General features: G+C 46.3%; 7 protein-coding genes across 7 annotated transcripts, besides 1 other annotated feature; 3 read left to right on the top strand and 4 right to left on the bottom strand.

Moving 5' to 3' along the window:
• Positions 1 to 747: 747 nt before the first annotated feature.
• On the bottom strand, positions 748 to 3,130 carry UA08_01925 (hypothetical protein; the record flags this gene model as incomplete). Its single annotated transcript, XM_020261642.1, has 5 exons — positions 748 to 1,052; positions 1,095 to 1,650; positions 1,736 to 2,581; positions 2,664 to 2,927; positions 3,017 to 3,130. The coding sequence occupies 5 exons, from the start codon at positions 3,128 to 3,130 to the stop codon at positions 748 to 750; spliced, it is 2,085 nt and encodes a 694-aa protein (XP_020123684.1).
• A 1,332-nt stretch (positions 3,131 to 4,462) lies between these two features.
• On the top strand, positions 4,463 to 5,309 carry UA08_01924 (hypothetical protein; the record flags this gene model as incomplete). The annotated part of the gene is made up of 3 exons (XM_020261641.1): positions 4,463 to 4,784; positions 4,846 to 4,947; positions 4,999 to 5,309. 3 exons carry the CDS (start codon positions 4,463 to 4,465, stop codon positions 5,307 to 5,309), a joined length of 735 nt encoding a protein of 244 aa, XP_020123493.1.
• An 896-nt stretch (positions 5,310 to 6,205) lies between these two features.
• Positions 6,206 to 7,344, bottom strand: UA08_01923 (hypothetical protein; the record flags this gene model as incomplete). The annotated part of the gene is made up of 3 exons (XM_020261640.1): positions 6,206 to 6,419; positions 6,486 to 7,081; positions 7,198 to 7,344. 3 exons carry the CDS (start codon positions 7,342 to 7,344, stop codon positions 6,206 to 6,208), a joined length of 957 nt encoding a protein of 318 aa, XP_020123690.1.
• A 528-nt stretch (positions 7,345 to 7,872) lies between these two features.
• On the bottom strand, positions 7,873 to 8,598 carry UA08_01922 (hypothetical protein; the record flags this gene model as incomplete). Its single annotated transcript, XM_020261639.1, has 1 exon — positions 7,873 to 8,598. One exon carries the CDS (start codon positions 8,596 to 8,598, stop codon positions 7,873 to 7,875), a length of 726 nt encoding a protein of 241 aa, XP_020123691.1.
• A 377-nt stretch (positions 8,599 to 8,975) lies between these two features.
• Positions 8,976 to 9,027: a repeat region (Identified by RepeatMasker using a combination of RepBase library and repeat library created with RepeatScout).
• Positions 9,028 to 10,126: 1,099 nt separating this feature from the next.
• UA08_01921 (Nonribosomal peptide synthetase 4) lies at positions 10,127 to 16,518 on the top strand (the record flags this gene model as incomplete). The annotated part of the gene is made up of 2 exons (XM_020261638.1): positions 10,127 to 10,603; positions 10,789 to 16,518. 2 exons carry the CDS (start codon positions 10,127 to 10,129, stop codon positions 16,516 to 16,518), a joined length of 6,207 nt encoding a protein of 2,068 aa, XP_020123688.1.
• A 277-nt stretch (positions 16,519 to 16,795) lies between these two features.
• UA08_01920 (hypothetical protein) lies at positions 16,796 to 22,962 on the bottom strand (the record flags this gene model as incomplete). The annotated part of the gene is made up of 8 exons (XM_020261637.1): positions 16,796 to 19,851; positions 19,907 to 20,889; positions 20,991 to 21,009; positions 21,052 to 21,109; positions 21,195 to 21,208; positions 21,365 to 21,402; positions 21,559 to 21,929; positions 21,997 to 22,962. 8 exons carry the CDS (start codon positions 22,960 to 22,962, stop codon positions 16,796 to 16,798), a joined length of 5,505 nt encoding a protein of 1,834 aa, XP_020123497.1.
• Positions 22,963 to 23,445: 483 nt separating this feature from the next.
• Positions 23,446 to 24,340, top strand: UA08_01919 (hypothetical protein; the record flags this gene model as incomplete). Its single annotated transcript, XM_020261636.1, has 2 exons — positions 23,446 to 23,691; positions 23,738 to 24,340. The coding sequence occupies 2 exons, from the start codon at positions 23,446 to 23,448 to the stop codon at positions 24,338 to 24,340; spliced, it is 849 nt and encodes a 282-aa protein (XP_020123187.1).
• Between the last annotated feature and the right edge of the window lie 530 nt (positions 24,341 to 24,870).

The following is a 24,870-nucleotide window of genomic DNA, read 5'->3' as shown; positions in this document are numbered from 1 at the left end:
TTCCTATAAGGTTCTTCATCTTCTTTTGATATACGAAGGAATTCACATCGTGAAGAGAAATTCGATGTAGTCGCAAGCCCAGTCTACTTGGCGGCTGGGAAATGGCGCACTGATCGTTTCGTCTTAATATGAGATGTCTTGCCGGTCTGCAACCAGACTTCAAGTTGAATGAATAGAAGGTAAAGAGATGGATGCCATTGTGGACAAATTGCCCAATTTCTGTGATGTATACCTAGGTATACCTAGGAGGCTTATAAATATACAGATACATGTGTGTGCTGATATATGCATCATTTTAACCAACAAGCATACCCTGCTATCTCTCCTATTCGTACCTTGTGAAAATGATGAATCAAGCGTGGGAGCATGGACTGTTTGTTCGCACACAATAAAGCATCCAGAGAAGCATTTTAGATGCTTTATGATATCTCTACAGAGTGGCGGGGTAAAATCCGGGGTAATTGGGGCGCATTGGCTTCCTAGTATAGGCTGGGCTGTGTGGTGGGGGAAACTGTATATCGTCCTGAGCCAATCCATAAATACTTCAATGGACTGCGTACCTCATCTCAGAATAACTGTACAAATATATAGTGTTGCGCCCAAATTCTGAGTATCTTCACCAAATTACCTTTTGAACTTTATCTCTCTATCTATTTCCAACTATGGACGAAATTTAAAAACACCGAAATTGATATGTGGAAAGCCCGAAAGAAACATAGGAAACATTTGATAATCGCCATCAGAACTTCAAATATGCATTGCCGACCCCAAATCACGGATCTTCCTCTGCAGGAATTGGCTCTTTTCCGAAACAACCGGTGACTCCCCGGCGATCGCCTGCAGCTGTTCAGGTTCAAGCTTAATCACCCATTCCTGGTCGAACATGAATAGAGGACTACCTGGCCCTGTCAACAGATAGTGGTCCACGGCTTGATGGTACACACTGTCGACGAACCGTTTTCTGGCGACATTGTAGTAAGAATGCAAGATATCATGGATATCTTCCTTGACAGAATCGAGATTGCTTTTGGATGCAGTGACAGATCTGACATCTGCGACATCAACAACACTATTATCGCTGTACTGGTACTTACCATTGACCCATTGAAGTTCTTTTTTGACGTTGTCTTCCAGCATATCCGCTATTCTATTCCCAAGAGACTTCTGGAGGTTTTCGTTGAAGTAATGCTTCAAAGTGTACGGTCTCTTGTCGCGTTCAATAGAAAGCAAGAAGATCGCATGTCTGATAGCTGCTCTGTACCCTTTCAATATGTCATCGGCTATGAACGACCACAAGTCATCACGGAGACGTGGATCCGTACACAGACTCTCAAGAGCAGCTTTAAGAAACTTGTGAATAGAGCAGATGACTTGGCTCAAATATCCCAGTGTCAAACGACCCCACTTGCTTGACTGCTCTTTGAAAGCACTTGCAAGGATTGCGCCCCCCCAAGTACCTAGGTCTATGCCACAAGGACGTTGGTACAAGTCTTCAATCCAGTCCATGATGCCATCTTGCGGGTGTTCCACGTCCATGTCCGTTATGAGACCATTGAGAAGCGAGTCCCGAAGGAACTCCCCAAAGTCGCTTTCTTCACCATCATCGGAAATCTTTGGAAGGAGTTTCTCGAATTGTGTCGGTAGGGAGCTCTTCATTGTCCGGTGAGCCGCGAACATCCTCGCTACTCTCACTTAAGTCATTCTGTAGGCTCTGAAAGAGACGATGATGTCCCACTTCAGCAAAGTCCGAACCAAAGCTTTCAGTAATGTTGACGACACGGGTGATTAGTCTCAGTTGATCGCTCTTGTCAAAGGCGTGATGATTGCTGTAGTGCCCATTAAGTGCGGAATGTACCAAATTCTGGAACTGTTGGCTCAGCCTATTCAGGAATAGTCTCTGCTCTTGTTCAGATTGTCGAGCTTGACCAAGATCCCCCAGTTGACGCCGGCAATCGGTAAGTTGGTTTCTGATGTCACTCCGTAGCTTGGGAAACTCTCGTCGAGTGATTAGGCCAAGAATTACACCCAGTCGTGTCTTCAATGCCTTCACGCCAACGCGATCTTTGGACAGGCTGCTCCATGGTTCAGTTTTGAATGTTTCATGTTCGCTGGAGTCGAAATCAAAGTCGTCATCGTTATCTGCACCTCGATTTCGTACGACGTGGTAGCCAAGCTTCAGGGGTTTCCTCTTGCCAAGTATCACGTTGCATACCGCAACTTGAGCGCTGTACTCCGTCACTAAATCTGGTTTTGTAAGCACTCCCAAAGTGCGTTCTCCATCAGAGTCGAAATCCTGGGCCAAGTCCAATATTTCCTGTGTGGCAGGATCAACGTTGCTTGGCAGCACGGCAAGGATAACCGTGCGACTGTCCTTGATGTACGTTCTCACCATTTTTTGGACAAGCGAGACATCGGCTTTGGTAGTAACTCCTTCAGTCGGTGTTCGGAAAATACCGGGGACATCAATCAAGGTGAGGTAGTCTTCATTGGATCCTGATATTTCAATCTTGAGAATGTCTTCGCTGAAAACGGTTCCGTCGGTTGAGGAAGTATCGGTTCGAATTCCCATTCGAATGTTTACCTCAAAATTACAAATTATTAGCATACCGTTATTCCGGATACTATTTACCACTTCAACACCTCTGGAGCCTAGAGGGACATACCTCGTTGAGTATTTTCGGGAATTGGTCTCGAAAGTCAGCTGGAGACAACCCTTCAGGACAATACCCTTCCAAGCGCCGCCTATGGTCGTCGGACGCATGAGGACCCGGGATGATGTTCACAACAACTTCGGTCTTGGAATCCCGGCGTGATGTAATTTGAGTTGCATAGCGAGTGCACAGTTCGACATTGCGAGGGAAAGGAATCTTCGTTAGATTCTCCAACAGGGACGATTTGCCAGAACTCTGGTCTCCAACGACGACGAGCTAGAAGAGCCAAATGAGCACATATGCATGCCTAAGTGGTTGACAGAGCGTTGCATGCTTATATATGTAATAGCAAAGGAGGTATATACCTGTGGTAGGGGAACGTGCTGGCCCACGTTTTTCTCTCGGAGTTCATCGACTTTGCGCAGTACCTGCGGGCTGGCCAGGTGGCTGGAGCCTTGGACTGAGTTTTCGGTAGACATTGCAATGTTTTGGCAAGATGCAACAAGGTTCTAAAGGTTTGTTTTCAAAGGCGCTTGAGATAGTGACGCTTTTCCACGATGAACAGAGTAGATATCTAATACCTAAGTGGCATTTACCAAAGGTAAGCGTTGAAAAACATGTAGAAAACTTTTCGATACTGTTGGGTTGGAAGGCGCTATATATCCCAAGTTTATGATATTGGAAATTGACATGGTTCCCACAAATTATAGGATGTTCCCTGGTTTGCTTTGATATGTCAAATGTTGTCAAATGTAGGTAGGGGTTTGTTGTATATGCAAGAACATGTGTGCGTAGCCGTGAACCTGGGTAATAGATTTGTCTGTTTTGAATTATATATGAAACGGCCAGTAAAGATAAAGAACAATATCACATATGTGACTATGATAAGGACTCCGGAAATGCCGTTTGAGTTCTGTAGCAATACATAGACGCATCATAGGTAGTTATTTGTCCAGGTGACAATGATGTGTCTTATGGGTGGGAGACTTTCCGTCTTTCACTCCAAAGCTCACAACTATAATGGCAACAATAAAGCATATCACTAAGCCCCCAACCCACCCCCCCCAAATTTTTTCTTCTTTTTCCTTCTTTTTTTTTTGGATTTGTCAAATATGCCGGAACCCGTTCTATACGGTGTAAAATCTTCCCTATTTTGTTTTGATACAAATGAAGTATGAGCGGTCTCTGAGATTCATCTAGCCAAACTACCATGCTTAGGAATTATGCCGACGCCACGCATTCTAGTCAGGATTTGAATTATGATAGACCATATATATGCTAAGTAATATTTCCTTTATAGTATCACAATCCAGTCCAGCCCCGGAATTCAAATCATATCTGTTAGCTGTATACTTTCTATGGAATTAAGCACAGAACCGATTTGACCAGCAGTTAGGCAGTGTCCAAAAAAGCATACACAAGAAGCAAAGAGACATATTTGTTCTCCAAAACATAGTTCCCTCTTTTCATGAAATCATCACCAAGTTCTTATGTCGTCCTAGAGGATTCGTGGTCATCGATATCTCTCTTGGCTACTCCTATCTCTTCCTATGTACAAAGGCATGTCCAAGCTCAAGATTCTGAACTATTGAGGAGCCCATTTTTATTTCTCAGAATGTTTATATTGGCTCGACATGCGCGATGCCCTCTTTTGGCAAATTGGGAGGTGGTCCTAGCCCTAAGCCTATTTGGCTTGCAAGATGTCATCCCGCACTTAGTGGCTTGGCGCAGACGGTTGCCAATCACAGAACGCCCAAACTTTGCAACCTTCAGGCTTCATCCAACCATCCAACGAACGCATGCGCAACGCAATGGATAAGAGCTTCTTATTCGTCGATAGCACCCATGTTGATAGTACCACAAGGAAGTCGATTCGAAGACATGTGATGAATGGTAAAAATGTCGGAAAGACACATCGCCGGTCCTCGAGATTCGACTTAGTTCGACGAACTCCATATAATTATGACAACAGAACATTTGGACGTTCCCCTCGTGCTTCAGCTGAGAATGCAACAAATGCCATTCAGAGTGTTCCCTGTCCTGTTGCAAACCATAAAAATCTGGGAAATTCGTTACTGAGTCTCTCGTTTCCTATGGAGCTTACATCACACTCATTGAAGGTTATCAACGAGCGTGAGTGTGCGAGAATTCAAATAGGGCTATCGAGAGTAGCTACTTATTTAGAGTCTTCTAGATTTTATATACGTGATGGACAAGTTGTACCCTTGCCAGCTCGGTCTCTCAGCCGACGAGAGCAAATACACGTGGCTTCGAGTTCTGCTTACGGATGATGCTGGTGAGTGCCATCGATCATCAATAGATATGCCTCCACTAATCTTGAAAATAGCATTTTTATGCACCATGGCTCTTTTAGAAGCAACCAATGAGTTGTTCTTACGCGGGGGCGTTAGTTCAACGAATGCTCTTCGGCATCTCTCCCGATCATTAGCACTACTGAAGAGAAGACTCGAGAGCGAGAACGCCATGTCGGATTCTACATTGGCAATTATTATCACGCTAATACTTCATGAGCAAATCAGGAATGGGCTACGAGAATGCAAAATTCATTATGAAGGCCTAAAACAACTGATCGAGTTGCGTGGCGGTCTCGACCAATTCGAGAGAAACCTCACTTTGGTGCTGAAGATTTGCAAGTAGGTGCTGCTAGCACTAAAACAAAGTCTCGTGGTTCTTGAATCTAACATTAAATTTTATATAAAAGAATAGATATAACTTATGCCCTACAACGCGGACAGCCGATGACCTACTGTCGTGATAAGATGCCTGAAGTGTTAACGAAATTGACAGCTGGAGGATTCGTTTTCGACCGGAAATCGGCCACATCATCTGTTCATCACAGTGCACTCAGTCCATACCTTTCTGAGATACTCTCGGACGTCACACGGCTCGCCTCTTTATTTAACAATATGCCGACAAACAGATCGTTAGATATTCATACGTTTGAAGAGTTGCTAGTGTCTATTTTCTCACGCTTGATTCGATTCCAGTCATTGCAAGATTACGACCAGCTGTCAGATATAGAAGCCGTTTATCATATGGGCTTGACGATCTTTATGATGACGTTACTTTTCCAGTACAGATTTGGACGAATCATGGAATTCGGGCAGGTTTCTACGCGATTGGAAACTATACTTGACAGAAGTCTAGTTGACCTTAATGATGATCTAATTCTTTGGCTATTATTTTTGGGTGGTATTTGGACTAGAAGCAATCCCAACGGATTATCGCTTAGTCCGAGAATAAGAAGATTAACTCAGCGTTTGAGCATCAATACCTGGATAAAAGCTCACAAACATGTTAGCATGTTTCCATGGATCAATGCTTTGCATGATGAACCAGGCTACGCATTATGGGATTCTGTACATCAATCCTAACTTATGTGACGTTTCAGATGTTTCATATGACGACCAAAAGTCCAATGACATATTATCAGCGATCTAGCTTTCATTTGTTACGTACGTGTCAAACTTGTACACACAAAAAACATCTACTCAATTGTCTGCCAAGGAGGCTGCTCAAACATCTATCTATCCTTACCAAGCAAACCTCTCCTTGACCAACTTCTCGGATAGCTCCCACAACTTCTCAGCCTCGTCGCTTGATACCGCCAGTGGACGAGCTCGATCACTAATCTGGCAGTCAGCCAGATACGCCCCGTAATTCTCATTTCCGTCCTTGGTTTTCCCGACCCCTAATTTTGGGTCCAATGCAGCAACAAGACTAGTCGATGCTCCTGCACCCAAGCTCCTATAGGTATATATTTTCTTCTGCATTATACCTTCAAGTGCCTCTAAAGTATTCTTTGAGGCGTACCTGACTAGTTCCGTTTGGATCACTCCCGGGTGCAAAGCCAGGCTCAAGATGCCGTATTTATCGTACAACCTAGCATTTGCAGCGATGCCAAACAGGACATTTGCCACCTTGCTCACGTTATAGCCTTCCAGTGGTATGTACGATTTATTCTCTGCATCGGGCTCTCCCCAGTATCGGTGCACGTCGTAATTTGGCCGTTCTGCTTCTGGAAGCTCTTTGCTTGTCTTTTCGAAGTTCATATCGCTCCAGCGCATGGCTGAGAATGTGGGTGAGGCAGAACTGACATTGATTATCCGAGTACTTCCCTTAGGATTTTTCTCCGCTGCTTTGATGAGTTTTGGCATAACCAAGCAGGTGAATAGGAAGTGTCCGATATGGTTCGTGGCGAAATGCATCTCAATCCCATCTTCATTAATGATCCGTTCCGGAAGCAGCATTATGCCTGCACTGTTCACGATGATATCGAGCGTTGGCACATCAGGCCAGGAAAGGAGCTCAGCAGCTGCGGTACGCACTGCCTGCTGACTGGAAAGGTTGATCACAAGGGGGCGATAATCCACGGAAGGAAACTTTAGTTTGAGTTCGTCGATGCTATCCTGGATCTTGGATAAGTTACGACCCGAGATAATAAGGTGGGCGGGAAATTGAGAGGCCTCAAATGTACATTTGTTAGCTTCAATAAGAGACAAAATTCCAGAGACTAGTTTCTTACAAACGCCTCTGCCGTCGCAAACCCAATACCTCCTCGATTCACCCCGGTCACTAACACAGTTTTGCCGCGAATTGCATCGGCAAACACCCGGGCTACCTCCAGGGCTTCGGTTTGATCATTGAACTCAGGGTGAGACGTAGCAGTCATTTTGCCGGTGATTGAATGACCAGTTAAAATTTAGGCACTAGATCAATCGGAATAGGGAGGGAATATATCAGTAAGGCTTATGTTTAGAACGTTCAACTGGCAGTGAGAGTTCCCAACTATTTATGCCTTTCTGTCTACATATCTTTACCCCATATAGTGCCCTTCTCGCGCTCTGTTTCTCGATTCTGGATAATGGAATTAGCGGACATAACTACAATAATACCGATGAAGTGCGGAGTTTGTAGTTTAAAGGCGAAGAAAAATGTGATGATAGAGAAGAAGACTGCCTATGGTTCTCGAATGCATCAACCAGTAAGAGATTGACTACCCGTTTCAGCAAGGTGGGATCGAGTGGGCGGATCTAAGTGGAGGCAGTCCAACCAATGAGAGATTCGTTTCCTATTAAGGCAAGGCGTAACCCTAAGCTCCCCCTCCGAATATTGACGAATATCTGAGAAGAAAATGGATACCAAGTTATGACGCATTGATCAATTACAAAATTATTTCTTCGTTTCTGCTGTGCTATCCTTAAACTTTCTCTAAATCGTGCAAAAACCCTAGAACTCTCCTGACTAAATCCTTTCGTGGCTCAGCTTGATCATCGTTACTCAGCGCGTGAGAAGCACCTGGAATGACACCGCTGTGATGTTGATCCCAAATTTGGGTTTCACCATTATGGTCAGTGACATTTCTCCACTTCAGTAACAATTTCTCCTTGTCAACCCAATCTGGGACTGCCTGGTCAGCTCCGGAATATAGGACCAGCAACTTGTTTTTCAACAAGCCGCGATGCCTAATCATTCCAAATGTCTTTTCTAACTGCTCGTGGCCCAAATCAGAGCTGAAGAGGTCATCTTCGCGAGGCGACTGGGGACTTTCGGGGCTCACGAGACTTAACAGTCTTCGAGCGCTGAGTGGAGTGTTGGCTGGATAACCAATCTGAGAGGTCATCGATATAGGTAGAAGAGTATCAAAAGGCGAATTTGATTTTTTGTTCTCACGATCAGCTTCCTTTGCCATTGTTTCTACCTTTTCATAGATTTCTCGAACTTCGTTCGGGGATTTGCCCCCAATCCCTTCGGTTAAGACCCAGAGAATTGCTTCGCGGTCAGAAATCGGTGCTTGCATAATGGCTCCGTCGAGAACTTGGCGTTTGACGTGCTCGAGATCGGGGTCAAAGGATGGTGTGCTTATATGAGGGTTTGGTCGGTATAGATAATGCATCACACATTGACTGCCGGTGGAATGGCCCATGAGAACAATTTTTCTGTTGCTGCTGTTGCCATATTTACTTGTTTTATATTCCTGAATGTATTGTAAACATTGTGCGATCTCATCTGTGTCTCTGTCAAGGTGTCCAAGACCCCAGGATTGGTAGGAGGATGTGAGGCTCAGAGTGAAAAGCGACCAGCCTGTCGGTTGTAGCGCGCGGACTAGGTCTGCCGTGTAGGATGTGGTTGCGAGGCCATCGCCTAGACCTCCAACAAAAAGAATGCTATGGGGTTGTTGAACGGTATTCGACGTATACTCAAATGTGACGAGAGTTTCTGTCTAAAAATTTCGATTTAATCAATTAGTTAAATGCTCCTGGATATCCATAAACCGGAGAAGAGTAGGCAGCCTACGTAATGATGCAAAAGGCCCGGAAGACCACCCTTTGGCCAGAACTTGGAATACATGATGGCAATGAGATAGGAAATATAGAAGTGCAATGGAATTTTCTTTGTCCTGCCGCCAATTTCTAGAGTTTCTTCGTGTGTGTATACTTATAGCGTACGTTGTCTGGCACGCACTCGCTTATGTATTCGCGTCATGCCCTGTACGACCCACCGCGGCCTAACGCAAGCTTATCAGATCAAACAAATTTCCGAGGTCGGCATCATGTGGCTGCCGGAGTTGAATCTGACTGTACAGTGGAATTGTAGACCGAGAAATTGCGTAGTACGAAAATTCTGCGATACTGTACAATACGGTTCTTGTCCTGTATGTACGTGTGTCTTGAAATACAGGTATTGTAGGAATCTGGTATTACAGCTAACGCCGTCCCATACCATGGATGTGACGCTGGTCTGTTGACGATCCCCTCAAACGTAGAAGTACTTCCTCACCTATAACTTATGACTCTATCGAAACAATGACTCACTACTCCAAGAAGCCTAGTTTCCACTGGCACACTGCGTGGATGGCCTGGAAGCATGCCTCCGTGCGTAATTTACCGCCCCACTGCACTGCATACGTAATGAACTAAAAACGCTAATCGGATCAGATAACTTTCTGAATTTCGGATCAGATAACTTTGTTCGAAGTACGACAACGTTTTGTTGTTTCTTTGGGCTTTCTTTGGCATCCCGTGGGTCTCTGTATTCCTCGCGTAATCTCAATTTCTGCAGGACTCACAAAAAAAATATGGGGGCTGGTCTAATGGGGAAATTCTACAAGATGTTGAAGTTTCTGTACATCGCTCGGGCCCAAAAAGACGCATTGCATGTGCGTTGCATGTGGGCGTTCTTGTCGAGCCCACCCACTTTCCTAGTAGCATTCGCCGGTTTCGGTGGGATCATTTGTGCATAGTCACGTTGTTTCACGGGGTGTTTGGGTGACTTCGGGTGGTGGTTAGTTGCCAAAGACTTCAGTTCGCTCTTGGCGGATTTGTTGTGGCTTTCTTCTTATTCATAGACTGTACCGTTTCGATTCGCATCCGGAAAGAGATACACATACCTGTACTTCGAATTCAAAATACTAGAGTCCAAAAACAAGAAAGCGAAGCTCGACTGTTCTTAAAATGGGGTCTATACAGGATTTCAACGAGACCCTGAATCCCGGTCGACATGAAGTGAAGATTGAACACAGAGTTATGGAAAAAATTCCAACAAGTCGAGTTAATAATGAAGGGTTCAGGAGCTCGAAGATCACTGGTCTTGCCACCGATCTGAAGTTGAATCCGACTGGAATGAAAGACGAGATCGTGTTATTGTCTTGGTTCATCGTGCTCTTGAGAACGCACGAGGAGGGAACTTTTTCCTATGAGTGGGCATACAAAAGCTACTCCAATCGAAGCGAGTCTAAGAGAGCGAACGGATGTATATCTATAGATCAGGTAATACCGGATTTACAGACCACTGTCGAACAAGCCTCCGCATCGATTGCGCGTTACATCACTACCAACGTTTTAGATCAGAATACATTGATAGGTAGCCCTGCGTCACTTACTTTAAGCACAAGTTCGCTTTCACGGACATTTGAGAAAGCGAATGACGGAGTGAGTTGACATTTCATTCCATCCTGTTAAGCAGATGACCTAACAGTTATGAAATCAAGGGCGTGCTTCACTTGGAAGTGCAGTTCAATAAGGACTGCCTTGAGATCAGCCCAGTGTGGCACACTGAGAATATGCTGCCATATACAGTGACACGATATATAAAAACTCTGACTGAGACTATCCAGATGAGCATTTCCCATCCCCATGCATCGGTCAAAGAGAGCATTCTCCCAACTACACATGATCTTAACGATATATGGCGATGGAATTACCAACTGCCTCGCTCATACAACTTTTGCATGCATGAGGTCATTTCCCAGCGAGCTCATGAACACCCAGAAAAAGTCGCGATTGATTCATGGGATGGTAGCTTGACATACGGTCAAGTTGACCGGTACTCAACATTCATAGCATCCTCACTGAAAGAACTGGATGTCGAGTTACATGACTTCTTGCCAGTGTGCTTTGAGAAGTCGAAGTGGACGATCGTGGCTGTGCTGGCTGCGATGAAAGCAGGTGCAACTTTTGTGCTCATGGATCCAACTCTTCCAACCGCCCGTCTCCAGAATATGGCAAATCAAGTCGGCGCGAGAAATATGCTAGCATCGCGCAAGCAGCATGACCTGGCTACATCAATTGTGCCTGATGGAAACATTATTGTCATAGAAGCCGATACGTTTACAGATATCTCAAACCAGCATGCCATGTCAAAGTTGACACCTGTACCATCGTCTACATTGATGTACATCATTTTCACATCAGGCAGTACGGGAACTCCTAAAGGGGTAAAAATATCTCATGAAACATATACAAGCAGTGCGTTTCCACGGGCAAAAGCGGTTGGTTATACGGAGGAATCCAGGGTACTCGATTTTGCATCCTACGCTTTCGACGTCAGTATTGACAGTATGATTTTAACATTGGCAAACGGTGGCTGTCTTTGCATTCCCTCGGATGAAGGTCGAATGAACGACATAAATGGGATAATACGAAAGATGCGGGTTAATTACGCTGGTATAACGCCCTCAGTGGCCCGAGTGCTGGAGCCAGAAGTTATAACATCACTCAGCGGTCTTGGTCTAGGAGGAGAGGCCGCCTCGGCAAGAGATGTCACTACATGGGGTCGAGATACTAGGATCATCATAGGATATGGGCCCTGTGAGTGCACGATAGGATGCACAGTGAACAGCAGCGCTGCCACAGGGAGAGATTACATTTCAATTGGCACAGGTAATGGTGCCGCTATCTGGATTGTCAACCCAAATGACCACGAAACGCTCATGCCAGTCGGCGCTGTTGGCGAGTTACTTGTCGAGGGGCCGATTGTAGGCCAGGGCTACTTGAATGACTCCGAGAAAACTGCAGCGGCGTTCATTGAGGATCCACATTGGCTTTTATCTGGCCACGGAGAATATCCAGGTCGTCGAGGGCGCCTGTACAAGACCGGGGATCTTGGCAAGTACGATCCTGACGGCTCCGGGGGCATTGTCTTTGCTGGAAGAAAGGATACGCAGGTTAAATTGCGTGGACAACGAGTTGAACTCGGGGAAATTGAGAGCCAGCTCAAAGCCACATTGCCCGTGGAATCAAAGGTTATTGCTGAGGTCATTGTCCCTCAGGGAACTGGAAACCAAGCCACATTGGTGGCATTTATCACTTTCCAGTCGACCAAGGGGCCTGATAGTAGCACCAATCTCCAGTTAGAACATCTTAGCCACGAAATGCGCAGCAAGCTATCAAAAGCGGATGCAGAGTTGACAAAAGTGTTGCCACGATATATGGTGCCGACTGTGTACATACCGGTCAACTACATTCCTGTCCTGATTTCAGGAAAGACTGATCGAAGACAGCTTCGGCAATTTGGGGCTACAGTAGACCTGCGACAGCTGGATCAAGGAACAGAGAGCATAGCTATTCGAGAGCTGACCGATCTTGAGCAACGATTAAGACAAGCATGGAGCGAGACGCTGAAGCTTGATGCGGAATCTATTCGACCTGAAGATAATTTTTTCGTACTAGGTGGTGACTCCTTGGCGGCAATGAGGCTTGTTTCCTTCTGTCGTGAGCAAATGCTTGATGTTTCTGTTGCCAATACTTTTGATCACCCCACTCTCTCAGCAATGGCCAGCGTAGTCCGTATTCGAGACTCACAGAACAGAACGGAGACGTATCCGTTTTCCATGATCTCCCAAACTGCCGAGGCCTGCTGTTCAGAGGCATGTCAAGTATATGGATTCGAGCGGGAAGTAGTTGAAGATATCTACCCTTGCACTCCCACTCAAGAGTCATTGTTCACCTTCTCACTCAAATCAATCAAGCCTTATGTCGCTCAAAGAGTCGCGACAATTGAATCTTCTACAAGCCTTTATTCCTGGAAAAGGGCATGGGAGGAGGTTGTCGCAGCAAGCCCTATCTTGCGCACTCGCTTAGCTCAACTTCAAGAGCCTGGCCTCCAGCAAGTTGTGCTAAAAGAAGGCATCTCCTGGAAATTTTCAAATAATCTGGTGCAGTATCTTGATGATGACCGAAAGGAGAAAATGAATCTTGGACAAAGCTTAGCTCGTTATGCCATTGTGGATGATTCCAGTGATGGTAAAAGGTATATGGTCTGGACAGTCCATCACGTACTTTACGATGGATGGTCAGAGCCTATCTTACTCAAACAAGTGAGCAATATACTGTACCACCAGAATATTGATACTAAGGCGCAAATGAGAGACTTCGTCAAGTATGTGCGCGATACGGACGAAGTTTCTATGCAGGAGTATTGGCAACGAGAACTGAAAGATGCAGTTGGGCCTCAGTTCCCACGCCTACCTTCGAGAGACTATTTACCAAACCCGGATGCCGAGATTGAACATCACATATCTATAGAAACAGTTACCGGGTTCCCATTTACAATGGCAACATTGATCCGCGGTGCATGGGCTCTTGTAGCGTCACAGCACACAGGAAGTGATGATGTTGTGTTTGGAGAGACACTCACTGGCCGGGATATTGCACTACCTGGTGTTGAAAGCATTATAGGTCCACTAATAGCAACGGTACCAGTGCGCATTCATGTCCACCGAACAGCATCCACGGAATCTTACCTGCAACTGATACAACACGGGATGTTGGCCCGCATACCGTATCAACATATGGGCATGCAGAACATCAGGAAGGTCAGCCACGATGCCCAACATGCATGTGAAGCTGCTACGGGCTTGGTCATTCAGCCGGAGCCAGAGTACGTGGGTAGCGAACTTGGCTTCGGTAATGGAGATGTCGTACGTGAAGCGCTGCATTTCAACCCGTATCCGCTGATGCTGGCATGTGGGATACGAAAGGGTGGCTTTAGAGTGTGCGCAAGCTTTGACAGCAGTTTGATTGATGTGGCACAAATGAAACGAGTTCTCGTGCAACTTGAAATTGCTTGCTCGCAATTGACAAATGGTCTTTCACGCAAAGTTGGCGAGATATCCTGCCTCCCCCAGGTGGAATTGGACCAAATCTGGCGTTGGAACCAGAATCCTCCATGTTCATTTGATGAGTCATCCAGAATTCTGAGAACAGATGCAAGCATTAAGCAAGGGTCGATTTATCCTCAGGTGGCAGTTCCTTGGGTTTGCGATCCACGCAATCCATCTCTTTTGTCTCCCATCGGCTGTATCGGCGAGCTGTGGCTTGAAGGGAATTTCCTTTCTGGAGATGTGGTCCAGTCTCCAGCTTGGCTTGTCGCTGGAAGTTCTGTATATGTCGGCCGAACAGGGAAAGTACAGGCCACAGGGGATATGGTCCAGTTACGAGAGGATGGCAGCTTGATATTTGTTGGTCGAAAGGAGGATGTTATACCAATTCAAGGTCATGCGGTGAATATTCCAGATCTCGAAGCTCATCTCACAAGGCAACTCCCATCAACAATTCGCACCGCTGCTGCTGTATTCCAAACATCTATAAGCGGCGCCTCGCCAGTCGTGGAAAAGGAGCTAGTTGTTTTCGTAGAACACACTCCTTCCGAAGAAGACAGTGTAGAGCTCACATGGATGCAACATAGAATAAGTTGTGATGCATCAGTCGCCCAAGGCTTTGAAATGACCACTTGTGCTATGATTCCCACCAATCTTGCCGCAACAGTGAAAAGGCTCAACAAATTTCTCAAGGACTCACTTCCATCATACATGGTCCCCTCTGCCTACGTCGTCGTCGACAAAATACCAACTGTAGCGGCATATGTTGATCATAGTTTGCTCAACCAGTTGGCCTCGAAGATACCTACCCACGTCCTTGATCAAATTCGAGAAGGTTTCAAGAAAGCGTGGACTGAGAACACGGCCCAGAAAAAATTGACGCTTTGTGAGAGAATCCTGCAGTCTTCTTGGGCTAACGTACTCAAGATTGACCCAGAAAAAATTGACGTCGATGACAATTTTTTCCGTCTAGGCGGTGATTCCGTTTTGGCCATGAAATTGGTGTCAAATCTCCGAGCCCAGGGGCATACTTTGACAGTAGCGGATATTTTTCAGCACATGCGTCTTGGTGATGCCGCCACAAGATTGAAAGTGGGCGATACCGCAAGCAAAAAAGAAGCCCAGCCATACAAGGCTTTCTCAATATTGGGCCATTTGGATGTTGAAAGTTTCCTGTCTGAAATCATCCGGCCAAATCTTGCGGACCCTTACTGTTCGATTCAAGACGTAGCTCCAGTCACGGATTCCCAGGCAGTCGACATAAAAAATACCATTCAGGTTCCCCGAACGTCTATCCAATACACCATGTTGTACTTCGACAAAGGCATAGACCGGGAGCAGTTGCTCCGTGCCTTTAATGAGCTGGTCAAAGCTCATGATATTTTGCGCACCGTTTTCGTACAAAACGAATCTTCTTATTTTCAAGTTGTCTTAAATGAGATGGACTCCCCTCTAAGGGCGTATAGAACAGACGGGGATCTCGAGAAATACGTGAACCAACTCTGCATGCAAGATATAGAATTGAAATTTCAACTGGGGTCATCTTTTCTGAAGACCCTACATGTCGAAGATAAAGATGGCCAACAATGCCTTGCTATAGGCCTATCTCATGCGCAGTACGACGGGATTTCCTTGCCCAGGCTGCTTCGGGACCTAGAGACCATGTATACCGGGGGAATGATTGTCAACTTTGAGTCCTTTGCATCCTATGTGGCTCAAATTCGGAACGAAAATACTCAAATAGAAGCGACAAAATACTGGCGGAATCTTCTAAATGGCTCGTCATTGTCTGTACTAGATGGAAAATCCGACCAGCCTGCAGAGAAGTCGATCTTTCATACAAGAGCTGTTGAAGATGTTCCTCTACCACTTGAAGACATCACCATAGCATCTTTGCTCTCTGCAGCATGGGCACTTGTGCTGGCTCGCCGTCTGCGGACAGCAGATGTTACATTTGGCAGCGTCACTTCGGGACGAAACATGGACTTGAAAAATATAGAGAACGTTGTGGGTCCATGTTACCAATTGACTCCAGTCAGAGTCGCATTCGACCCTGAATGGACAGCAATGGACTTTCTGCGATCTGTCCAGAGACAGAGTGCCGAATCTGCGGGCTATGATTTCCTCGGTTTTAGCAAGATATCGAAGGATTGCGCGCAGTGGTTCTCATTGCAGGAAGGCCAATTTTTTGATTCTATCGTGCATCATCAGGACTTTGATGATTTCGATACTATGCCATTTGCGGGGGGTACTTGCAGGGTAGAGATTCTAAATCCTCACGGGGATGCTGCAGATCCTCTGAAAGTTGTCTCATTCGTTCGAGGCGGCCAGATGTATGTCGGAATAGTTGGATATGAAAGAGACACCGAGTTCGTGGATTCGGTTCTTGCTGAACTGGATGCAACTGTTCGTGAACTGATCATGCATCGGTCAGAGAAGGTTTTTCTTGATGGTCGAATTTTCTAATGGATGGTTATTTCCTGAAGTACAAAAGTCCAGTTAGTTGAGAGGATACTCTACGAATAAATTGCTTGAGTTCTTCTTTGCATTTTATCATTGTATGACATCCTAGAATGAAACTTGGTACACGTGCTGTCTAGGCCCTAGGTGCTAGGTAGTTTCAGGAATCTTGGGATGGAATTCACCCTTCCACCTAGGTAGTGTAAGCACAAGGCAAGTAACTAACAGTTCATAAAATTTCTACTTTTCAATAGCAATTATCTATTTGTGCTATCTTCTATCATTACGCAACTGTTTGATGCATGACATTCATCCTATAACTTTCCGACCTCTCAAGCAATTCTTCGTGCGATCCATGATCAACGCATTGACCAGCTTCAATCAAGAATATCATGTCTGCCTTCCTGATCGTGTGTAAGCGATGGGCAATTGCAATAACTGTAATCCCTTTTGCGGCTTTCTCAAGCCCGTCTTGTAATAACTTCTCTGATTCGGCGTCCAAAGCACTCGTTGACTCGTCCAGAATCAGCAGCTTAGGTTTCCGCACTAGCGCTCGAGCAATAGATAATCGCTGCTTCTGACCGCCTGAGAATTGACTGCCATTTGGACCACAGAGAGTTTGATAACCATTTGGCAGTGCTTGAATAGTGTCATGGATGTTGGCAAGCTTACATGCCTCAACAATTTCGTCCATGGCCACTTCTTTCTGGCCTGGCCTGGCACCAAGGCCTATATTGAACTCGATACTCCCCTCAAAGAGAACACTTTCTTGAGGCACCAGCGCAATTGTGTCTCGGAAAGAGACATCCCGATATCTCGACACATCAGCGCCATCGATCAAGATGGAACCGGATTGCGGAGTGTACAATCGTTCGACCAGTGAAATGATTGTCGATTTGCCGGCACCACTGGGACCTACAAGGGCACAGAACTTGCCTGGAGGGATGTCAATGTCCAAGCCATTCAATACTTTGATGCCTGGCCGAGCAGGGTATGAAAAATGAACATTCCGGAGCTGTACGCTCGCGGCTTGATTTTCAGATGCAGAAGATGATCCTTGCGCAACCATTGCTTCAACATCCTTTTCGTCTGACGGCGTAGACACACCTGGCGAAAGACTAGGTACATGGCCTTGCATTTTGTCTGAGCCTATCTCGATCAGGCCTAGAATCCTAGCCATAGCTGCCCGAGCGCTGGAAAGCTCAGGGGCGAGGGCAAACATTTGGCTCCAGAGCAGTGCGCTGACAAGAAGAGAAAATACTACAATCAAAAACTGCGTTTGGGTATAGTTTCCTGCTATGATTTGCTTCGCACCCCACCAATAAGCCAGTGCATTCACGCAGTTGCCAAGAAAATAGGTCGTTGCCTGCCAAAGACTTGCTTGCATGGTGACTTTGAGTGTCTCTTTGCGAGGTCCTTTCAAGGACTTTCGATAAGTTTGTAGCGTTTCTTCTTCCAGAGAAAGAGAGGCAATAGTTTTGATCGATGTAATTGCTTCCACCCCGATGTCGACTGAAGTAGTAAATGCATTTTCATGACGCTCTTCAAATTGACCAAGGACACGGAGCTCCATGAGACCAGCCCCAAGCAGAAGCGGTACCAGGGATAAACAAACCAATGCTATTCTCCAAGCAATAATGTGAGTCAGAATAATAGCGGCAATCAGATTGACTGTGATGGAGAACAAAGAGCCAATAACGGAGCCACTCAAACCAGCCAAGGCACTGCCATCTCTGGTAATATAAGAAAGAAGCAGAGCCGGTGTTCGCCCTTGCGATTGATGCCATTGGAGATCTTGCTCGAACAACGACCGAAAGGATAAGACTCTCACCGTGTACACCATTTTTTCAGAAACCCAGCCGAATCCGGACCAGCTAGCCACATTTGCGAAGAATTCAATAATTGCGAGTATAAAAAACATGAGGCCGTAGAAGTTTCCACGAGAATCAATACTGCTGGGGCTTTTGCATGGATTCAAACTCCCCACTGTGTTACCGAAGATCACAGCTTCTCCAGAAAATGCTCCACCGACAATGCTGGACCCAAGGAGCGCGATAAAAACTATGAGTAGATGTGGCCTCACAGCTGGTGCATAGCCTTTTACAAGAGCCCACAAGGATTTGGATGGAGTCTCCGGCTCTTCATCTCCTTGTGCGGATGAAGTGCCGTCCATATCTGAGGCTTCAGTTGTTGAGACAATGGTTTCTTCAGTTTTTTCAACCTCATGGTTTGAAAGGCTGCTTTTCTCGACATCACCGTCTGTCACGGAAGTGCGATTAGACCTGATAATACTGTCACTGGTGGCTGCTGTTTGGGTATTATTTTTAGACGTTGATCCAAGTGTTTGTAATTTGACCAGATCGGCGTATGCACCATTCTTAGCCATCAATGCTGAATGATTGCCCTCCTCTAAGATATGTCCCTTTTGCATAACGATAATATTGTCGGCATTGGTTATAGTTGACAGACGATGAGCAATAGTAATTATTGTTCTACCGCTAGCAATGTTCGAGATGGCCTTCTGGATACGCTGCTCACTTCGTGAATCCAATGAGGCAGTAGCTTCGTCCAGGATGAGTACAGCAGGATCCTTGACTAGGGCCCTAGCAAGTGCCACCCGTTGCTTCTGGCCACCGCTAATTAACCTTCCAGTCGAGCCGACCACGGTGCCATATCCATGTTGCAAGGCGGTAATGAAGGAATCTGCATCAGCAAGCACCGCGGCGTTTTGCACTAGGGTAACAATCTCAAGGATATCCGCGCCTCTGTGTTCTGCTGCTACCATGAGATCCTTTCCTTCCCTGAGCTCGCTTGCTAGACCTGCAAGATTGTGGCCAAGCAGTACCGGTTTCAGATGCTCGTGACTAGGAGAGCTTGAATTGATCAAGCCGTGCGCAATATTCTCCAACAGGGAACGGTTTAGAAGAGAAGGCTCCTGCTGCACTAGACTAAGAAAACCTCTTAGGTCACGGACATTGATCTCACGAATATCTTTGCCGTCAAAGAGGATTTGTCCCTCAGTAGCATCATACAGTCTTGTGACCAAGCCGGCGATAGTTGACTTGCCGCTACCGGAAAGACCTACAATAGCAGTATGCTTGTTGGACGGTATGGACAGATTGATCTGGTCGATTACCGTGATCTCAGGTCTGGAGGGATAAATGAATGAAACATTTTTGAACTCAAAGCTGCCTTCTGCGTGTGGCAGGCGAAGACCCGAGACGCTAGTTCCATCAATCAAAGGTTCACGATTTATATCCTCACGTAATTTTTCGAAGGACGCAACGGCTGCTACGAACAGGTGGAGAAAGGGGGCGACTTGACTCAAGAGTAACGTAGCTATTGCCCAGTTAGCGCTACCCGGTTGGTTCCTTGTCATCCAAGCTCGACTTACCTTCGATTAGGATAAAAATCACAGTGAAAGTAGCACCAACAGTGGCACCTTGGGAGTCTTCCCGCACTGCAACGGCAATACGCCTGCTACCTTGCCAGAAAGCCAGGCCATTTGCGGAATAGGCGATGAAATACAGAACTCCAGATTGTATGCCAACCGCTGTAGCCTTTTTCAGACCTTCACGTTCTGAGGACTTGAGAGCATCAGAAAATTTGCTCTCCAACCGACGGTTTGCCCCGAAGGCTTGTACCACAAGAATGTTGGAAAGGGCTTCCGAAGCAACTGATGCGGCTGTCGCGGCATAATCCGACATGAGCACGGAATATTTCTCGATGTAATGACTTCCGATAAATGACATCAAGAAATATGCCGGGATCAAGGAAATTAATTCTGCTGCAAGGATATAATCTTTGATGAAAGCGACTATGTATGCTGTGACGAAGAAAGACACGCTTGCGAGGCATATGCCTACTTTCTCAGACGTGCCCGAGCGAATTGTCTGTATGTCGGCACTCAGTCGCGAAGCAACTTCGCCTGGTGGAAGGTTGTCGAAGTATGAAGGTTCTTGTCGGAGCAGGTTCTGCAAGTAGGTTTCTCGCAGTCTCTGTGCCAGTCGAGCGCCGTATAGTGTCCAGCATGAAAGATGGGCATATATCAAAACGAATTGGGCGATGGCCAGATAAACTATCAGGAGAATTCTGTTGTCGATGCTATGTTGATAATGAGATCCAGAGTTTTTTCCTGAGGGGGAGGATCGGGATTCGTCACAAGTGACTGCGTTGAAGTCGTCGAGGAGCTGACCAAAAATGATCCCAATCACTGGAAATGGGACACCAGATGCGATTGCGCATACTATGCCCATCAGAAGTGTGGCTATATCCTTTCTTGAAGGGTTAGCGGCCAGAAGTAGACTGGGAAAGCCTGCGAGCTTTTTGCCAAACTTCATTTTGTCTTCCAAGGTTGACGATGCCTCAATCGATGTGCTGTTTGCGAGGTAGGTTTGGCATTCGCATCGACACAGAGAAATATGACGAGTATCTCTTGCTTCTACCTAGGTATGAGGGTAGAGCTTCGACATTCCTACCTAGTGGCCCATCGTAAACCTATGGCACAACAAGAGAGAGAGAGAGAAAAAAAGGACTCACCGACATCGGGTTCTGTTCCGATGAAAGCTTCGATTCCGACGCAAGTGTGAACAAACGACTAAAGGCCGCCATTATCATTCCGGAACTAGCTGCTGATCGTGGTCCTGAGCGTAACCTGTACTAGTTTGCCTGTAATACCGTACCGTAATGCTTGTATCTGTTTTACATTACTGTAACGCATTGTTTTTCGGGGGTATAAGAAAACATGGACCAAAGAACCCACTTCAAGCACTGCACTAATTTGCAACCTTCCCATTGAGGGCGTAGAAATGTGGGAAATGGTGGAAAATAACGCAAAATCCTTGATACCCACCCCTCTTCTGTCGGAGCAAGTCCTCAGTCGGGTATATACTACTGTATGATAGTCAAATCCTCCATAATTCAAGTCTTTACTATCATTGTGACCCAGTTTTTGATTTAGTCCTCTGTGGGGTTTTTATGTTCTCTTGTTTTGTTTTCTACAATGCCATATAGCAACTGTATATGCTGCCTGTCGTATGTACACACTAAAGTTTCGCATTCCAGGCTGCTCGGTCAGAGGATTCCAATGGCCGTTCACGCCCATCCCAAAATAACGGACATAGCTGAAACCACTTTTCTCTGCTGGCCGTTGAATGGACTGACCGTTTGTGTCCCAAGTCGACGTACTTGTCGATGACGAGACCTTGGGAGTTCTCGTAAGACAGGATAGTAGCGCCTGTCGCCCGGGGTTCGCCCACAACATTTGCAGTTCGTGGATCGTCCAAGAAGCAATAGTGAATGCAGCTGGAATACCACACATTAACTCGCTGAGCGCCCCGGAATGACGCGTCCCCAACCAGAGAGTGACGCCCGCGGTCGTAGTCCCCAGCTGCGTAATGGGCACCGTAATGGTCTTCCTGTAGATGAAATTGCGATATCAGCAAGCTAGAAACAGTAAAGAAACAGTGCAGAAAGCGGTCATACCTTTGCCCAGTAAAGCTCAAAGTAAGCAAACCGAGACTCATTGAAGCGCCCGAACAAACAAAGAACGTGAGGATCGAAATGAAGTTTGCGCAAATACTCGCGATGCTGGTCCAATGTGCCGGTCTCATTCCATCCTTTTGCAACGCGCGGGTCATTTTGCCACGTATTGAAGATCTTTAAATGCTCATCATCTTGCCAGTCAACTACTTCAAGTGAGAAGTACTCGTCGAGGTCTGGAATGTAGCGGCTGTAGACGATTGATCCTGGATATGGCTTGGGACGACGTATCGGATGACGAGTGTATATAGGCTCCTCTGGGAACTTCATTGTGAAATGGTAGTTTTCTGGCATAATGGGATACTGAGCCAAGGATTGTCGCAAGGAACCATCTGTTCGATCTCCAACAACCCAGATCGGCCGGGGACCTGTTGGAGAAGCTGCGCCTTGCCAGAATGAACTTCGGAGGATCATAATATCTTCTGTGTGGAATGTCACATCATCGTTAGAACGCCACGGTTTTGGATGCTCAATTCCTAGACCAGTAGACAGGATTTCCTTCCGAATGGTTTCTTTTCCCGCGCCGAGGAGAGAAAGCCTGAAATATTCGTACGCCGGATGAGCGAGGTATATCGCGTGAATCACGTTCCATATTTGGCCTAGAGAAGGAGGATCGTTTCCTGTCCATTGGAAGGTAGTCTGCGGACTTCGTCGTGCTCTTGCCCAGGTGCTGTTATTTGAACTAGGGGGGCACACTTTCTTGGGCGGGAAGGACAAGTCAAGCCATGAGAGCGAGTCACTGTGTAGTGGCTGGGGTAGAGGTAGTCCAGCTTGGGGCTGGTCATCAAGCGTCAAGGTGAATCTGGTTGGTGTCGTTTCTGCAACAATCTGCACGCGGTAGGCGGCCAGAAAGGGATGGGGAAGTTTTACCAGAGGGTACTGGTGTGGAGATGCTGAGGTAGATGCCATCGTGCACAAGCTGAGCGGCTTGCTTCTCTGCTTAGAAAGTCAACGTATGCAGCCACAGTATACCTAGGCATTTAGGTACATTTTCCAGTCAAGGCAATATGCGAGAGGCCATACGTTCTCAATAATCCCAACAAAAGGGCAAGGGAGCAGGAGATAAAATATAGAGAAACTGAATCCTTCATATCTGGCTTCTCTTGGAACCGTGCCACGGTTTACTTAATCGCCTTGCGTTGACAAGTAAAAACTTAGTGGTGCAATGATGATCACTCCGGGGGGTTTGGTAGGAACCGTAATTTTGCACTTGTACCGCGGACCGATACCGCATTGTTGGTGTGTTGTACCAAAGATACTGCCAAGTACTAGGTACTGGGGTTGTCTCTCTGGAACACACCGGAAAATATAAAATCAAGGTAGAAGCTTATGGTCGGAGATGTCTGTTCTAGCATTATGCTTTCGTTGTGCTCGATACACAACTTGTCAACAATGTCTCTACATTATATCGACAAATCGAGACCACCGCAATACCAGAGTTTCATAGTCTCATTTCCGCATGACAAAGTCATCCAGGTGACACTAAACAGACCCGAAAAGTTGAACTGTATAAGCAAAGCCACCAGCCGGGAGATTCAGCAGATATGGAATCTATTTGACCGGGACGAGAGCTTGTGGGTGGGAATCATCACAGGCTCCGGGAGAGCTTTCTGTACCGGGGCCGATCTACAAGGTACAGTATTCTATGTTGTTGTTATTCTTATCATACACTATCTGATCACAGTCTGAACGCGCAGAATGGAACGAGTTGAACAAAGCCGGCGTGGTCAATGACATGACTGCACCGGGCCTTGCGGGACTGCCACGTCGAACTGGGAAGAAGCCGATCATCGCGGCTGTCAACGGCATATGCATGGGAGGGGGCTTTGAAATGGTGGCAAACTGCGATATGATCATAGCTTCGTCAACAGCAGTGTTTTCTCTGCCGGAAGTTAAACGAGGCATAGTTCCCGTAGCCGGATGTTTGCCCCGGCTGACGCGTACACTGGGACTACAACGTACTATGGACCTTGTGCTTACCGGCCGAAACGTGAGTGCCCAGACGCTTTATGAATGGGGACTTATCTCCCAAATTGTGGATACTGCAGATGAAGTTGTCAATGCTGCAGTACAAGTTGCTCGGAAAATGTGCAAGAACAGTCCAGATGGCCTGATTGTTGGGCGCCACGGGGTCCGCCTAAGCTGGGAGACAGGTAGCGTGGAAGAGGCCGTGTCAAGTCTAGCTGACGAATGGTATCCACGTCTGGTTAATGGAGAAAACTTTGCTGAAGGCATCCGAGCCTTTGTCGAAAAACGACCGCCGACTTGGATAAATTCGAAGCTGTAATCTCTCAAGGACCAAAGCGGATGTATGCTAAAATGCTTTCATAAATGATCTTTTCTCTCTTACCTTCTTCATACTAATTTCCACCCAATAAAACCTCCTGTTGCAGCATTTATTAGAGCATGAGATGCAAAGTCCACTAGCTAACTGTGCTAAAATAGGCAACGCACGCCAAAGCGAGAGAGGGGTGTGCAGAGATTTCATCTTATCAGATTAGATTGATAACACGGCGGTTCCCAGATGAGGGGTGGTTACACGTAGCTTGTCCCCACCTGTAACGCATGTGGGTCCCAAAACTTTCAAATCTTCCATTTTTGGGTTTCTGCAAAAGGGAGCAACTTGATCATCGTCGGTCTGAAAGACTTGCTCGCTGTCTAAATTTTGGAAGTCAATTGACAACGAAACACTCTTGAAGTGAAACTGAACTCACGGACCGAGCATGCCGGGTGAGTGAAAGTAGTTGACTACAGAGTGCATTCATTACAAAACCGCTAGTATGTATGATGTCCGTCTCCGCGTATCCGTACTGTCCC

This window comes from Talaromyces atroroseus, assembly GCF_001907595.1.
Source record: "Talaromyces atroroseus strain IBT 11181 chromosome Unknown scaffold_1, whole genome shotgun sequence".
Lineage (NCBI taxonomy): Eukaryota > Fungi > Ascomycota > Eurotiomycetes > Eurotiales > Trichocomaceae > Talaromyces > Talaromyces atroroseus.
Note: the sequence above shows the minus strand (reverse complement) of the source record. Positions and strands in the feature narration are given on the sequence as shown.